The 17,244-nt window shown below is 50.0% G+C and overlaps 2 protein-coding genes across 5 annotated transcripts in view; one reads left to right on the forward strand and one right to left on the reverse strand.

The window, feature by feature from the left end:
• The window catches only part of STK32A (serine/threonine kinase 32A), a 28,763-nt gene extending 13,620 nt beyond the window's left edge, over positions 1–15,143 (forward strand). For all 3 annotated transcript variants that reach the window (XM_014947807.1, XM_014947805.1, XM_014947806.1), the window contains 8 exons: positions 439–476; positions 5,355–5,444; positions 8,155–8,252; positions 10,101–10,217; positions 11,252–11,377; positions 12,483–12,611; positions 12,914–12,978; positions 13,379–15,143. In XM_014947807.1, coding sequence (XP_014803293.1) covers positions 439–476; positions 5,355–5,444; positions 8,155–8,252; positions 10,101–10,217; positions 11,252–11,377; positions 12,483–12,611; positions 12,914–12,978; positions 13,379–13,472 — 757 coding nt within the window. In that variant the 3' untranslated portion in view covers positions 13,473–15,143. The remainder of the gene's footprint in view (positions 1–438; positions 477–5,354; positions 5,445–8,154; positions 8,253–10,100; positions 10,218–11,251; positions 11,378–12,482; positions 12,612–12,913; positions 12,979–13,378) is intronic.
• A 677-nt stretch (positions 15,144–15,820) lies between these two features.
• The window catches only part of DPYSL3 (dihydropyrimidinase like 3), a 33,118-nt gene continuing 31,694 nt past the window's right edge, over positions 15,821–17,244 (reverse strand). For both annotated transcript variants that reach the window (XM_014947989.1, XM_014947990.1), the window contains exons 13-14: positions 16,942–17,104; positions 15,821–16,506 (exon numbers count right to left, since the gene is read on the reverse strand). In XM_014947989.1, coding sequence (XP_014803475.1) covers positions 16,418–16,506; positions 16,942–17,104 — 252 coding nt within the window. In that variant the 3' untranslated portion in view covers positions 15,821–16,417. The remainder of the gene's footprint in view (positions 16,507–16,941; positions 17,105–17,244) is intronic.

The following is a 17,244-nucleotide window of genomic DNA, read 5'->3' on the forward strand; positions in this document are numbered from 1 at the left end:
ATTCAGGGACAAAACCTGTGCAGAACCCATTTGTTTCTAGAACAAAGATGTTAAAATAATTTGATTTTTACTGAGTAAATGGGGAACAGCTCTCAATATAGTAGTGAAACAGATTAAGAAGTAAAAGGAGGAAAAAGATGAACATCAGCTCTGTCGTTGCGGGTGGGCTGCCTGGGTGCTGCTGGACCAGACCACAGCAGCCTTCACAGCCCTAGCCCTGCCCCACCACTCCTCCTCTTGTACCATTAGTCCTTCTCATGCCTAAATCAAACCCTGCGGATACATCAGAGCTGAGGAGCCCCACCAGAGACACCTTCTGGGGCCTGATGTCTCTGACCTGTGTCCCCCCAGGGCCTGGGCTGCCCTAAGGCTCTACCACTGTTTCCTGTCCCTTTTCCAGGCTAATGGCTCTCTCCCCTTCTCTGCTTTTTTCCTTAGAGACATCAAGCCTGATAACATTTTGCTGGATGAGCACGGTAAGTGCTGCTGCTTTGGGGTCATGCCTGTGCATAAAAGCAGAGTCAGAAACCTGGAAGTTCAAATTCAGGTGCCTGTTGCTTTCCTTATTTGTGTGGCTTTCCCTCCCGGGTTCAGTTTGGACGGGACCATCCTCCCGTGATTTGGTTGCTGTCTTTGGCTTTCTGGGGGGCAGTGTCCTGTACCCTCAGGGCGCTGGGCACCCCGGGATGCTGTGGTATTTCTGGGGCTGTTTAGTCTGACTGACCGACCTCCTGGTGTCTGTCGAAGGCATTGGTGGGAACCACACATTTTGCCCAGCAGACCTCATTTTAAAACCTTTTTGGCTCTTGCTTAAAAGTCACTCAAATGTCATAATTTTAATGGAAATGCTCCTGTGTGCAATGTGCAGGCTGTGTGTAATGTATGCTTGCAAACAGAATGGATTATGGTTGAATAGATACTCTTCATTCATGTATTTTCCTTTTCCTTGAGCATTTGACATTGGGAGGGAGCTCCAAAGAGGATTTGGAGCTGGGTATATTACAGAAGTTGCTATCATTTTTTTTCTTTAGTCTTTTTCTCAGGCAAAACTCTTGCATTACTCTCTACACACCATTTTTGTCCTGGCAAAGCTCTCACAGTGAAGAATTGTCTGATATTTATTAGCTTTTAACTCATTAGAAAAACACTTTGTCATTTTAGGTTTTTTTTTAACATCCATGTAACTGGCTTATTGTGAGAAATCTTCATTAGCAACTGCAGCAAAGCACTCCAAGAGAAAAAGTCCGTACAGGGACAAGGTGTATCTGAATTCATTATCACTTCAGAGGCTGTAATGGAGATGCTGAAGCTCCCACAGAATGGCAGTGCCTCTCCTGTGTGGCTGGGGTTGCCTGGCAGCACCGTTTTGCATATGACCTCTAATTTCAAAGTGCTGGCTAATTATTTATTTAGGAGCTGTCAGCAAACGTCCTTCTGCCTCCAAGTGCCATAGCCTCTCTCGCTGCCTCTCTCCTGCTCTTGCCCCTGGATGGATGCAGAGATCCATCCTCCCTTCCACCAGCATCCACCCAGGACCTGCTGGTCCAGCCATGGCCCCGGGGCCACCTTTCCAGCCAGCACTGGTGGCCAGCGCTGCCTTCGGTCAGCCCTCACCCCAGGACACTCTGGGGTGACCTGTCCCTGTCTTCCGGGAAGCCCCGTGCCCTGTAGGACGGGGTGACACAGCCACCCCCGAGGGAGCGGGGACAGGAGAGCCCTGGAGATGTAGGTCCCATTGCTCCAAGAGGGGAGGAACAGAGGGGAAAGCTCTGCTTGTCTCTGCAGCTGCATTCAGCTCCGCGGGACGGAACCTGCAGGCTTCGGTAATGACACTGCAATTTGGGTTGATTTTTGAGCCTGTTCTCTGCTCACTGTGATGTTTTAACTGTTGCAGAGGTTCAGAGTTATTTTCTGTGGATGTACCCTTGGCTTCAGTGTCCTTCTGACTACTTGTATTTCTTTTCTTCATCCATGGCAGCAGAGGTATGTCCTCTCACGCATACAGAAAGCTTTGTGCAAAGACAGTGCCATTTTTCTCTTGTCCCCAGAGCAATTGTCACCGTAGCACGTTTAACTATATTTAGCCTAGTAGGTGGTGTTTGTTTTTCAATATCTCTTTCCTCGTGGAATGGGCTGCAGCTCCCCATTGCCTCACTTCTCCCTTCACCAGGCTTCCACAACCATGATCACAGAATCATGCTATTTGCTGGCATCAGTTTTTCATAATGTTCTTGATCGAGACCAGTCCCCTGAGAGTATGAAGCACCTGAAGACCTTCAGCAATCTGACTGCAGTCCTTCATTTCTCAGATTCTTCTTGACACCCCACGCTGCCCTTTGGCCGCCTTCCTTTCCAGCTGTGAAGCTCCTTTCCAGCTGTGACTCTTCACCCTTCCAGATGTATATACCCAAAGGCTGTTACAAACTGCAGCACCCTCTTTGCTGTGGTGAATCCACAAGGAGGCTGCAGGAGCCCTGGAGCACATCATCTGATCTCTGTGTAAGAGGTGGTGCAGGTTCTTGATGGTACAAATGCACCTTGTGATGCCACGCATTGCAATGTGTTGTCCCGCTGCTGATGGTCAGGAACTTAACGTGCACCTCATCCATTTGCCTCTGTCACCCTGGTCGGTGACATTCTCTATCACCATACGGATTTCAGCTAGGAAATTAAAGTGAGCCATAAATAAAGTGGGATATTGAGGAAATGTCTTTCTCTGCAATAAATAAAGCAGCTGTTCAACATCAGAGATTGGGATGAGGTCCCACAATGGAAAATTCCTCAGCAGAAGACCCCCCACAACAGTCATTCCAAGCACAGTGATTTCCTCCTTTAACGATAAGGGTATTGGTTTGGCTGGATGGCAGCATGGCTCACCTGGGGGTAAAAGAACAGAACAGATGGCAGCTTCCAGGAATTGTGACTAATTGCTCAGGGGTTTTTGGCCAGGTCATTTGTCTAATAAAATTGAAGAAAATCTCAGTTTTATCTCTAATAAAACTCAGGTTTTCTGCAAGAGCCCTGTAATGGACTGTGCCTTTCCTATACCAATGCCAAGGGTTCTCGAGGGCAGTGCTAAAATGGGAGAGTTCTTGCCAATGCAGGGCATGCATGGCCCATTTGCTCACTAATCTCAGGTAAGAAAGTTAAGGCACAGTCTGTCCAAGAGCCTTCACGCTCCACAGTCCCTGATGCCTCCAGCTTCATATTCTTTATAGTGTTAGGTTGGATGGGCTTTGGCAAGAACATGATGTGGAGCATGTCTCTTTCCAAACGGGCTGCAGGTAGAGACACTGAGCAATCAGGAAAACACGAGCCTTAAAGCTCAGCAGCAGCTCCCAGCGATTCCCTCGCGCTTCCCGGGAGCTGCCGTCCCTGGTCTCCCCCCCCAGAGCCCCTGCCTCGGCCTCCTTGGCCTGAGCTGGTAATCTCCCAGGTGGGTAGTTTGTAAAACTTGTGATTTGTTTGAAGTGAATCATTTAATAGATGCATCCAGAGCAAGGCACGTTTGTGCTTGGAATATCAAATTCTTAGTAAGTCTTTATGATTCACATTTATGAAAAGAGCTCCCCAGAAAGTGGGATGAGAGCTGGAGATGAAAGAAAAAACAATGCAAGGACATAGAGGACACATCCAGACAAGGCGGTTGTATCTTCATTCTTTTCTCTCGAGTACTCCCTGGTGATTTTGCCCCGTCTTTAGTGTGCAGAATGGGGGAGGGAGGGCTGGTGTGTCGCGCAGCGCGAGCAGCCGGGACACACACGTGCTCTTGGCACATCGGTCGGGTCCCGTCTGGGGTGGGGGCAGCTCTGACCCCTCGCTGGCTCTCCCGGTGGTGCCCACCGCTCCCCCAAGGGACCTCAGGTTTTCCTTTCTTCCTTCAAGCCCAAGCCTGGCAAACACTGCAGATGTAGTGAGGAATCTGCCCGGGGTGTGCTTTGCACCGTGGCCATGGCAAATACCGGGTGTGGGCCCAACGCTCCTGCACTTCATACACTACACTATCGTTGAGGAGACACAGGCAGGAATTGCTTTTAGGTGAAATTACAAATTCTGCTTTTATTCCCCAAATTTTCCCAGCTAGATCAGATGCTTGCATCAGGCGAACTTTTATCACTGTTCTCGTGTAACAGAGCTATAGGTGCAATTGTGAAGATTTACTTAAATGTTTCATAGCATCCAGACAAGACAACAGGAATTCATTGCCAAAGCATCAATTTTTAGGCATATAAAGGTGATTTCACTCTAACCCTCCAGCTCAAGCAGCAGTGATTCCTGGCTGTTGAAGCTGACGACTGAGGGAAGCATTGCCACAGTGTCCCTATCCACAGAAGGCACTTTGGTTTGATCTCTGTGGTTAGAGGAAACAACAGCAACTCAGCCCCCTCTGTTCCTGCAGAGGAGGGTGATGAGTCTGCAAAACACAACATCCAAAACATCTGATGCCTTTGATAAGGAGTCCAGCTCTGTCAGGGCAGAGCAAGTTCAGCGCCGGAGGAGAGGATGTGCGAGGTCAGGAGAAGACAAGATGAAGGGCATTGAACCAGGAGAATGAGGCCAAAGCAACCCATGAGTGTCAAAGAAATTCACTTGTGCTGGTCACCTGTACGGCTGCACATGGTTGGTCTGCTCCCTGACAGGAGTTCAGTGAGTAAAGAGAAATAAATTAACCTCTTGGAAAAAAAAAAACACAAACACACCAGTAGACAAGCAGGCAAGAGGCAGGTGAGGCAGGTGGAAGCATTTCCTTTCTCATCCCTGCAAATCACATCCACCTCTTGTTTCCTGGTCATTTTTCAGGCAGCAGGTGTGTGCACTATAGTGCTGGGAGTGATACTGTTCCTGCCCCACAAGGGTTTTCATGATTTAATTCCTTGTGCAAGGCTCTTTTGTTTGATGCCAAAGGTATTTTGTTCCATTCTAGAGACATCCTCTGAAGAGGGAAATGGAGAGAGTGCTTGGTACCTGGGGACATCAAACAGCAAGTAGCTAGAAAGCAAAAAATACAAAGGATTTTATTTTTTTTCCAAAAACATAGTGGATTTTTTTTCTGTGAGAAAAGTTCAGTTCTATTTCCCTGAAAATTTATAAAGACTCAAAACAATCATCATTAAATGACTTCTTGGAGACCTCAATGTTTTGCTCCCCAAAGGGTAAGTAAGGGGATATTTGATGTAACAAGAGAAATCTCTAAGCAGCCTGTGAGATGAAATATTTTCCATCGCTTCTGCCACCAGAATGCTTTTTTCCTGGAAACTCCTTTCCATAGAGTATTTTACTTTAAGTTTCTGATTCAAAGATGTTTCTCATGAAATTTAAGCTAACCAGGTTGCACATTAACCTCTGTCTTTCAGGACACGTGCACATCACGGATTTCAATATTGCCACGATGCTGACGAAAGAAACGCAGGTCACCACCATTGCTGGCACGAAGCCCTATATGGGTAAGAACCGATGACAGTTGTGTGTGCTTGAATTGCTGTTTTATGGTCTTGGTTTGACAGCCATGGTGGGGTACAGAGGAAGCCTTTTTTGATGAGAGTTTGGACTCTTCCTCCTGGCATGTGACATACCATGTGTTTGAGGTGTGGAACAGTCTCAAGGTGCTGTGGGGGATCACGGGGGCAGCCCCCCAGTAACACCCTGGCCCAGCTGGGAAATGCACATCCCTCTGCTGATTGCACACAACAAACAAAGCAGGCGTACTGTAAACACAGGTTTTAGAGCTGTTATGCCATGCTGTACAGCACGCTCTTGATTATAAAATGAGATAGTTGCACTCCTGAGAGCTCAGGGTGTTTCACAAGCAGCAGCCGAACTGTGTGGCAGTGACAAAATGCTCCTGCAACACTTGAGAGGGAAAGTGAAGCAGAAAGTGTTGTATTTGGTCCCTCCAAGCATTAGCACAAGTCTGACACTGCTGCATCACGAGCAACAATTTGAATTTTTATATAAACTGGCTGCTTTAAAAATGAGCTTTACTCTGTGTTTGGGCCAAGTGTGTGGACTTTAGGTGTTCCCGGGCTGCAGCGTCTGCTGGGCACGTGGGGCAGAGCCCTGCCCTGGTGTCCAGCTGACACGGTCGAGAGCACCGCGGCACTGATGCCAGATCTGCATCGGGAAGTGGCGAGCGAGGCGTTGGCTCTGGTGGCCACCGTGGAGGACAGGGTGCTGGGGACAGGGTGCTGTCCTCAGACAGCAGGACAGAGGACAGTTGTGCACAGTGGTCATGGGTCTGCATTGCCTGAGGGAAAGGGAGGCACAGCTGGTGCAGAAGTGGCCACGCAGCGGCTCGCTCACTCCCCTGGTTGGGATGGGGAGAGAATCAGAAGAGTAAAAGTGAGAAAACTCATGGTTGGAGATAGAGACAGTTTAATAAGCAAAGCAGAAGCTGCGCACAAGCAAAGCAGAACAAGGAATTAATTCCCTGCTCCCCATGGCAGGTGGGGGTTCAGCACCCTGAGGAACGCTGGGCTCCATCAGCGTGACTGTGACTTGGGAAGACAAAGGTCATCACTCTGAATGTCCCCCCCTTCCTCCTTCTTCTAAATAACGCAGCCTCCCTGTGGCTGCTGCGTGGCCATATCCCTTGGGGTGATCCCCTGGGAACCTCCTTTTTACCAAGAAGACCAAACTGACCCTTCACCTTCGCACCACCAGTGCAATCCTTTTAAAAAGGAAAATATGCACAAAAAGAAGGCAATGCTCCCTGGTTTGGTTTTTTAGTGCAGTTCTTACCTCCCAGCTCACACAAAAATACTACAGTATTTTTTTTCCTTAATCTGAAAAGGGAAATTTCTTGGCTAAGAAAGAGCATTTCAGTCTGTGCCTCCACCCACTTCCTATTAGCCTGGAAACCTCCCCCTAAAAAGCTGTGTTTCTCAGGCTGCGTTCAGTTAAAATTTGCTTTTCCCTGCCAAGGGTGCAGTCGGCACTATGTCTGCGTTTACACTCCATACAAATGGTTCTCAAAAGCTGCTTTCATTCTCCGTGTGAGGCTGGATTTAGGCTCTGCCAGATTGAAGTGCTTTAAATGTGAACAGAGAGGTTTGAGTGGGACGGGAGCAGCTTTTGACGTGCAGATCTGCTGCGTCGAGGGCAGAGCGGTTTTTGGGGGAGGCAAGGAGATCTCAGGCCAATTTCATGCCCAGATTCAGTGAATTAGGGTTAGTCCTTGTTCCGAAGCACATTTGCTGTGTGGTAACAGGCAAGTCCTGTGTCAGCAAGAGGACTTCATTCGTTTGTGGGCAGAGCATCCCTGGGACATCCACTGGAGGGACCATGGGGGTGCCGGTGCTGCAGGAGTGGAGCAGGGGGGGCTCTCGCCGGGACACTGGGGTTGGGGTGCTTCGTACAGGGGAGGAGGTTCATAGGGTCTGGGAAAGCTCTAAGTATATATAGAGCACTCTATAATCCATATGAACTGGATTGTATCTACTGAACATTAAACAATCCAGTTATAATGGTGGTATCACTCCTCTTTCTCAGGCCCATCCCATCATTTAAACACTTTCATCAATTAAGTTTTGTAACTTTCCACTCAAGTAGAAATTTCACTGGCGGGGAGAGTAAAGCACAGAGGAGCTGAAACGCTTCTTTGGTCAGAAAGTGTTTCATGCCGTGCTAATTGCACACGTCGTTACTCAGCAGGGTCAAGGCTTCGAGGTGTGTCTGTTCCGAGGGCAGGCAAATATCTGGGCTAAGCTTCGTGCTGGGAACCGGGTCAGCTCTGGCTCACACGGCGATGGTGCTCGGTGCCGAGCAGGACACCAGGGCAGAGGGTGCCGGAACCTCCTCGCTGCGGGGTCTGCGCAGGGTCCTCCTCGCTGCGGGGTCTGCGCAGGGTCCTCCTCGCTGCGGGGTGTTTCTGCATCTCAAGGCAAGGAGCCTGACAGAGACCAAAAGTCAAGCTGCTGCAGGGAAACCTGCACATTCTGATTCCTGTCCACCTCAGTGGTGTTTTGGTAAAGGATCAGCCTAGCAGCCATATGCCATTGTTTTGAAGAAAAACACAGAAATTATCAAAGGCTTGGTAATGGGTAATATGCTAATTCGTGCCGCTGGCAGATCTGTGGCACGGATCAAGCACTCTGTATTGCTCATTCCCACTTGAGATTGCAGCAAGGCAAACTTTCTTTTTTCTGTATTTTGCAGCACCTGAAATGTTTAACTCCACAAAACCCACCGCCTATTCCTTCGCTGTGGACTGGTGGTCACTGGGAATCACCGCCTATGAGCTGCTCAGGACCCGGGTACGTGCGAGGGCTCCAGTCCCCATCCCTCTCTTGCCTTAATCACTCTGTTGGAAAGGTCACTGCTCTACGACACGGGTGGAAGGGTCAAACCAAATTCATGGCCTTAAGGATTATTCCAGTGTAGGGAGCAAAAACCTCATCTTCACCAGGGTTCTTGTGGTCACAGCTAAGAGCTCAGAGAGAAACCATTGCGACACAGAACATCACGTTGCAACAGGTCCCCGCAGCGGCCGGGGCCCTGGGCTGGCCAGAGATGGGCAAGGAAACCGGGCTGATTAACGAGTGGCAGCTCTGGAGCCTGGGCTGCAGCATAGGTTACTTTCAGCTGCTGTCCTGCAAGGAAAAAAAGAAAACTTGAAAAAAAATCTCATTGCTGTTGTAATAAGACTGAGCAGTTTGAGCAAAAGCAAATCGCAATATGTAAATTATTAATAAAGCACAGTCCCTGCCTCTCACATCCATGCTCTGCTGCTGACTCAGGTAAGGTTGGGGGCCTTGCAGACAGATAGTTAGATGAGTGGTTTGGAAGTGCTGTGCAAAAAAAGTGGGACAAAATTATTTAAATTACATTCTTCTAAGCAAAAGGTTGTTTAAAATCTTGTGAGGCCAGGAAACGTATTTCAGTATTAGCATGGAAAACACATTTTTAAGAAAGTCATCATCAATGTTTGCAGAATGCCTAAAAAAATGTTTTCTTCGATATATTTTAAAGATCGGATTTTTAAATGAATTTGAGTGTTACAAATTGTGAGTGATCAAGTTAGTACACATTCAGGGGACCTGGTTGTGTGACCTGTTGGGAGACTGAAGCCATGTGCCTTCCATAAGCGTATTAATATCGTATTTGAGTTTTCCATCTGTAAAGTTAAATGAATTGCAGGGCTGGTCATCACAGTGACTTTTGGCTTGATGGCACTCTGCTGCTGGGTGTTCAAACCCCAGGCTCAGCCAGGGTGAGATGGTGGCACCAGTGGTGGTTCCGCATGGGGGAAGTGAAGGGAGACCTTGAGGTCCATCTAGTGTTGGTACGGGTTAACCACAAAGCAACTGGCTGGATCTCACAATTTCTAGGTATTATTTTTGAAATGTACCTCCCCCCCGCCGAAATACCATAAAAATCTGGGAATCAAAAATATTTCAAAATGGAAACACTCTACCATTGTCAACTCTCTTCCAAGGTAGGGCAGTGTTGCTGTGGGGAGTTAAAGGTGGAGGTGACTTCACCTGGTGGGTGACAGTGGCTGTGTGTGGCTCATCCTCTCAGACCACGTTCTCAGTGCTCAGCCAGCACTGTGCCCCCAGAACCCCTGAGAGGGGGACATGGGGGATGGGTCATCCTGAGCCCGATGTCACAGACAGAGCTTGTAACCCTTCCTGGGACATCATTTTTTTTCAGCTGATTTGTTAGGTGGGAGAAATCCTGCTCCTTTTTACTTGTGTCGTATCCAACAGGAATGAACAACTGAAAACAGCAGCACATTTTGCAGTGAATATTGGGGATGCTCTAACCACTGCACTGTATAAAATCCTTTTTGATAGCCCTTTAAGATACCAATATTGAAACATCCAGGCAAACACAGGCTGGCTAATGACTAGCTTTTGGGGTTTGCCTTCTATCTGTCATGTTGTTTAAATATCTAGTTACTACTGTTGTTCTTGCTGACATGGTTATTATTATCATTATTTCAACTGAGCTCCAATCCCCAAGGAGAGCCTTTCAATGGGAGGCTTGGGGAGTGTACAGTCTTTCTTTGGAGCTTCTTTGCTCTAGAGATTTTCACGAGGAGTAGATAAATCTGAAAAAGTAGATAAATTAAAATGCTTTCCTTGTGGCGTTTTTCACAGAGGCCGTACCATATTCGTGCCAACACTTCCACAAATGAGATCGCTCACGTGTTCAGGACGGCCAGAGTGATGTACCCCGCTGCCTGGTCCACGGAGATGGTGTCGCTGATCAAGAAGGTGAGGGCAGGGTGGAAGCCATGGCCTGGGGTGGGACATGTCATGTCCAGCATTCACAGTACATTGAGGGGGGGTTCGCTGCAAACGGTGTCCAGCCCCGGTGTGAGTGACCTTCAGGTGACACCATGTGACAAATAGGCAGATTCTAACGCGGCAGCCACAGTGATGTGGTGACCGACGGGCGATGGGACACGGCTCCTGCTGGTGCGGAGCCAGCACAGCTCTGCCAAGGACACCTGCAGGTGCTGCTTCCAGAGTTTATCCCATAACTGTGTCTCTCTGGAGTGAAACAACATAGGAGTAGACATTAATATATGTGTTGGTAAATTTGGCCAAAAAACTGCATAATTTTTTTTTATTATTAAAAAGCATTATTCCCAATAATGAAAAGACTTGCAAGAAGTGCTGACGCCATTGAAGTCCTTTGATGCCTGAGGTTTATGCACTACTGTAATTTTTTTTTTTAACAAAGCTGTTTTCGAAATTGCTTCAGAATCATTGCTGGAATCATTCTGAAGCTGAAATCATGTTGAAGTGAAGCCATAGCTTCAATAAACAAAACTGTTGTCAGGGACAGTGTCAGAGGCCGTTTGTGGCAGCGAAGCTGAACCCCGCCAGCACCAGCTGCAAATTTTGCAAAGTGTGTAAATAGTTTTCTCATTTTCAAATAACTGTAGGCAATAAAGTAGGACTTAATGTAGCTTTCATCTATAATTTTGTTACAAATACTATGTAGAAGTATTTTTGTCCGCTCTAATGAAACACACTCAAACTTTTTAATGAAAATGAGACATCCTGGGCAGGGTCCCTGCGGCCCGCCCCAAACTGGAAACGGTCACCGCAGCCCCCAGCGACCCCCGGCTCCTCTGCCCGTCCCACCCCCTCCCTCACAAAGGGCAGCGGTGACAGACCCCCCATGTCCCTGCCCCAGCCGTCACCCACTGTAACCGCCACACACACTGGATGTTCCTCATCTCCTGTGTCGCATCTCGGGGTCTCCCTTTCTCACCCCCTCCATTTAACTCTCGCTGCAGTTGCTTGAGCCAAACCCCAAGAAGCGTTTTTCTCAGCTGAAGGATATCCAGGGCTTTCCCTATCTGTCGGATGTGAACTGGGATGCTGTTCTGCAGAAGCGGATCATGCCGGAGTTCATCCCCACGGTAAGGAAATTTGGTTTTAAAAGGCTCTGGCCGTGCCCACACATCCCATGTGGCTGCCCGTCCCTGCGCCCAGCTCCCGCTGAAGGGAGGCTCTGACAGATTTGCACAAGCGCGTCAGATGTCGTATGGGACGGGGAAAGGGAGGCAAGGGCATGTTTGTCACTTTCCTGTGGGTGTAACAAAGAGTAGTGGGGGGGTGGCTACAAAGCGTGGGTGCCCCAAAACTGATATGCTGTGTTCATAGTATTCCCAGCATTTCTGGGTGCAGGACTGCTCTTACATGCTCTGGACTGTGTCACACCGGATGCAGCACAGGCGGACAGTGCCTGGAGCCCCCCCGCACTGAGCCCCCCCACACTGAGGCCCCACACTGAGGCCCCACACTGAGCCCCCCACGCTGAGCCCCCTTCGCAGCCCTGGGGACGAGGTCCTCAAACGCAAACCTCAATGAACGGACAGAGGCTCGTTAGCAGCCTGGAGATCACCCCCCACCTTATGATAATTGTTTCTTCCTGTAATGACTCTCCATAACAAGCCCATTGTTCACAGTAAAATAACAAATACAGTAGGTTAGTGTTTCTGATCCTTTTTTAATTGGATTAAAGCAGCACAGAAGTAACATAACCCTGATGTAAAAGAGTCCAAGGGCTGTCATGTGCAGTCTTACTCCAAATGGTTTTCAGCCAAACAAAAGTTGCGCTAAACTATGAATATTTGTTAAGTGTATGTATTTCCCTGCCCTGTTGCTGGTTTTCTCTGTGGTGGGTGTTTGTGTGTTGCTTGAAAACCAGTTTTGCAGGTTTCTGTGTGTGCCCCCCCCACCCCCGGCAGAGGCACAGCCCAGCCAGACACAGCATCCTCGCCATCACCTTGAAGCAGCCAAAGGGCTGAGTAGAAGCAGCAAGTACAAAAAGCAATTGTCACACCTTGGCAGTGTCCTCTGGCTGCAGGCACTGATAGAATATGTAGAAGTACAGCAGCTGTTCTGGCTCTGTGTGCAGGTGTAATTATTTTTTACAAAATTTAGCTCCCAGATGCAGCCCAGTTTATGAGAGACCCTTCAAGCCAGGCCCTGATCACTTACGGCCACCTCTCTCCCCTCCAGAAAGGCAGACTGAACTGTGATCCAACCTTTGAACTGGAAGAAATGATCCTCGAATCCAAACCTCTTCACAAGAAAAAAAAGCGCTTGGCGAAGAAGGAGAAAGACACCAGCAAAAGCAATTCCTCCCAGGTGAGAGCAAGCATGGCTTTCCCTTAGGACCAACTTATTCCCATCTTGCCTTGATGGAAGGAGCACATAAACACACTGGTTTTGTGTGAGAGGACAGTCTTAGTGCCCTTCTCCCCACTGCAGTGCTAAAGATGCTCTATAGCTAATGACCTCTCTGTATCTCCTTGAAATTGTCCTTGTAATGTCTTTCTGTGTCAGCTGTGAAGGCTGGACTAGATGACCTTTAGAGGTCCCTTCCAACCAAACTGTTCTATGATTCTATGGTTCTATGATCTCTTTATTTTTCTATTCTAATGTGAAAGGCCTGCCACCTTCAAAAGCACCTAGAGATGCTCCAGAGGGACTTCATTGTTTTCAACAGAGAAAAGTAAGTAGTGATGATGGGGCAGCATGAGAGACCCTGGCCTTTGACAGAAGTGGGGGTCGGGCCATCTTGGCAAATGCTGCAGAGGGGGGTTAGGAGCTGCTTGGGGTGAGTGCTGGCCGAGCTGTCGTCTGCTGGGGACTGATGTGACATTTCCATTCCTGAGGTGCATGACTGAGCCCACAACCACCAACTGCATCCCCTGCCCCCTTTGTGCCCACCCTGGTACTGTGGGGGCTCAGGGCTGTGGGGGCTTGGGCTGCGGGGGCTCGGTGGGCCCCTGTGGGACAAGCGGCCTCTCATGGCAGGGATGGGGTCGCTCCCAGGTGGCTGTGTCACTGCGTGGGACACAGCACTGCCTGGGCTTCCTCTCACAGCTCAACCCTCCCTTTCTCTCCCGAAGAGTGAGGCAGCACCACAGCACCACCCAGGAGACCATGACATTGACCAAAAGCAGAGGCACGTGCAAGGAGGACAACCAGAACAACAACCTCTGAGAGCAGCACCGCCCCGGCTGGAGCATCCTCGAGGGGCCAGCACTCACCCACCGCCCACCGGCACAACGCTGCCCCCCGGGACTCACCCCCCGCTGCCGGGATGCTGCCGACAGCCTGGGGCTGGGGCACCCCCCGCCTCTGCTCCCACCCCACCCCAGCGGGTCCTGGGCCTGGGGGGAGAGGCTGGGGGTCCTGCCTCCACAATTTGCCACAGGCAGTTAGACATGGATGCTATTATTGTACCTTTCTTGGTGGCGGGAATATGACTGTGAAAATGGATGAGACACAGAGTGTTCACCCTCTCAGCTGGGCAAGCCAGCGTCACAGCCCGTGGTGGCCTCCAGCAGAGCAGCCCAAAGGCTGAGCCTGCACCCTTCTGGAGGTGCCATCGCTGGTGTCACTCCTGGTGATGGGTCCAGGCTCTGGGGACCTCTGGCCTCCCACAGGAGCTCGCAGCAGATGGCTCCAGCTGGAAGAGGCTGCTCTCAGCTCAGGGTCTCCCCCAGCACCTGGTGACAAAGGTGGCCTTTGCTTACAAAGGTGGCCTCCTGCGAGTGTCCTGTGACTGTGGGCACGGGGGCCTGGAAGCGGCAATGATCTCCGTCCTTGGCTGGGAGGAGGCAGCAAAGGCCTCCCCTCTGATTCCCCCTCTCCACGCTGGTTCCTGTACCTGATCTCGCAGAGCGGCGCTGGCTGGGGAGAGGTCAGAGCCGCAGATGTGGAGATGAAGGGTGACAACCAGGCACTGGCGAATCCAGATGCTTTTCCAGGTCAGCCTGAAAAACCTGTTCACCATCACATCAACACTGCTGCAACTCACTGAATCTGATGGGGTCTGGCTTCCAACATCAGAGGTAAATTCGAATGTGTATTTTCAATTGCTCTGCCATTGAAATCATGTTTGATTTAAGCAGGTACTCTTTGCAGCAAGAGCTGTACTCTGGTGCAGTTTTTGCCAAGACTGAGATTGGCCAAAACATCTCTATTAGGGTAATGCTGGGAATGATGCAATTATTTAAATGCTTTGGCAGACCTGATGTTTCACCTCCTTATTTGACATTTTTCCTATCCTCAGCAATATAATGAATGCATGATGAACTGTTTGTCTCCCTTTTGCCCAAAGATGTTCCTTGTATTCCCTGTGCCTCCCTGTCTTTCTGGCTAAATCTGATCAACTCAAAAAAAAAAAAAAATCAGAATAAAACCAACAGCAAATGATAGGCTCCTTCCCAGATGATTCCATACATCCTGTTTTTTGCCCGGTCCTACAGCAGGTCTGGGGCCAGGTGTGGCCCAGAGGGACAGTCCCAGCAGCTGTACCTGTCCCCTGGGGGTAGCAGAGAGGTTCGTACACCAAAATTCTGTTTATCTGGAGCCCCAGACAAGAAAACTAACCCTGTTCCTCGCTGGAGAAATATCTATTGCTGCATAAGTACCGTTGTACTGGCTGACCAAAAAAAAAAAACCCAAACTTGAGTACTTGAATGGTAAGAACACCACATTTTTAAAAATTCCCTGACGACATCTACAACCATCTCTCCTTTCCCCTCTTTCCCTATAAACAGAGGCACATTCTCGGCTTAATCACTACCAGGCAACAGGAAAACATCCTTAATTACTTGGTAGCAGAATCTCACTAAACGTGTAGGTATGAGCCCCCTTCCCCACCCCTGGCACGGCCCCTGAGGGCGCTGCACGGATAACTTGTGCTTTCTGAGCTGCAGGCCTGTGAAAATAAATATTTCAAGGTCAAATACTTAAGGAAGAAAAAAAAGTGCACTTATTTAGCACAGCCTAAATGGACACTTAATGTTTGTAATACTTAAAATCCAATCAAGTTTTCTTTTCTTGCATGCTTTGCAAGCTTTAGAAGGCTGTGGTTTGATAAACACCACTTGATAGAAGGGAGCGTTTAACTCACAGGCTCCCACAGAAAACAGCGGGGCAGACCCAACACCAGGGCCTGGCCGTGCCACGGCAGCCGGTCTCTGTCACTGCACAGACAACAGGCACGGCTCCACCGGGTGTGCGCGGCCTGCGACGGCCGGGTCCAGCTGCAGCTGGGGAGCAGACCCACAGACCCAACAGACTGTTACCTGCAACACATTGTTCTGCCAACACCTCTGCTTTTGCCTGAGAAGCTGCATCAACACACCGAGAGCAGCGAGCACCGCGCGGTCTCCCTCTGACAGCCTGTCCCTGCACTGGGGCTCCTCCATCTCAAACGCCACCCAAAGCCCCTCCTGGAGCCCCTGGAGCCCCTCCTGGATCTCACCTGCGGGGCACAGCTCCACAGCAGCCCTGCCCAGCAGCAGCCCTGGAAGAAAAGAGCCAAACAGCAACACAAATTGTTTGAAGGAACAACTTTTTTTTTTTAATAAAGTGTACAAAGTAGTAAAACTCCTTACACGAGGTGCTGTGACAGCTGTTACAGAGATGATTCGGGCTCCCCCATGGGCCTTGTGGAGAAATGCCGATGAGCGTTGGGTGGAGATGAAGGACACGAACACAACACAGACCCACCTGCCCCTACAGCTCCCGTGAACCTGTCCTCCCCATCCCTCACTGTGGCCCCGGCCGGGCCCCGCTTGCCGTCCCGGCCCTTTGGCTGTCCCGCACCACGGCATCCCGCACGCGTTCAACACGAGTAACACACTGAACCGAGCGACCTGTCTGAGCGGCATGCATACAGAAAGGAAGGTAAAAACACAACCCAACCGAACCCACAACAACAACAACAACAACAACAGAATTTTAAGGCTATGCATAAAACAAAATGAAGCAATATCTTTAAAGCTAGGTAGCAAGTAGCATTTGTGAAACATAAGGCTTGAGGCTTATTGATTCTTCTGAACAGGTTTATTTGCTTTTCCTTCTTAAACACCAATGTACCATTTGTCTTCCTTCGCTTGAACAGGGTTTTGTTTCCTCCTGGGCAGGGACGTTTAACTCAGGGAGGTTATGTTGGAGCGGCCCCCCGGGGGCGCGACGATGCGCTTGCTTGTGGAGCGCATGCCCTCATCGATCTGGGTACCTGGGAGAGGACAGGAGAGCACAAAGGGGAGGGGGAAAACAAAGTTAGAGCATTTTCTTCACAGGACTGAGCAGTCAGGCAGCCTGGGGTCTTGCCAAAGGGCCTCCCAAGGCTGTCTACAGAAATCTGCTCCCTCTCCAATTCCAGTGATGACACCGAGAGCAGCAGTGGCTCGAACGTCTCTGTAAGACGCTCCTCCATGAACAGACCCAGCAAGAGCACCTCCATGGCCACAGTCTGCCTTGTTTCTACTGCAAGGTGCCAGCTCCAGCCACATCCTTTAAGGGACACATGGTGCCTCACCCTGCCATGCTCCATTTCTGTGCTCAGCTTGCCCCAGGCCATCTCCCAGTGGCCCCCTGCCCCAGGCCAGGGGCTGGAGCAGTGTGGCCAGTGGCCCTGCACCCCCCCAGCCCAGCCGCCGCGTGTCTTCACCTGACAGGCTGAATCCAGACTGATGTAGGTTCCTGACAGGGGGTGTCTGCCGGGTGGGGGACCCCTTGGTTGACCCCGCAGGGGTTCCCCCCTTGGGGGTGGTGGTCAGGTCAAACACGGGTCCGTCATACATGCCCCGGGGCACAGCATGCATGTCCGACATCTGTCACCAGAGAGAAGAGGACAGTGACACTTTTCTGCTCCCAGGGAGCATCCTACCATGGCAGCCCCATGCCCCAACAATCCTCGTCTCCCCAGTCCCACTGAGAGGCCATTCCCACTGGGCCGCTCTGTCCTGCATGC

Source organism: Calidris pugnax, unplaced genomic scaffold, assembly GCF_001431845.1.
Source record: "Calidris pugnax isolate Ruff unplaced genomic scaffold, ASM143184v1 scaffold27, whole genome shotgun sequence".
NCBI classification, from domain to species: Eukaryota; Metazoa; Chordata; class Aves; order Charadriiformes; family Scolopacidae; genus Calidris; species Calidris pugnax.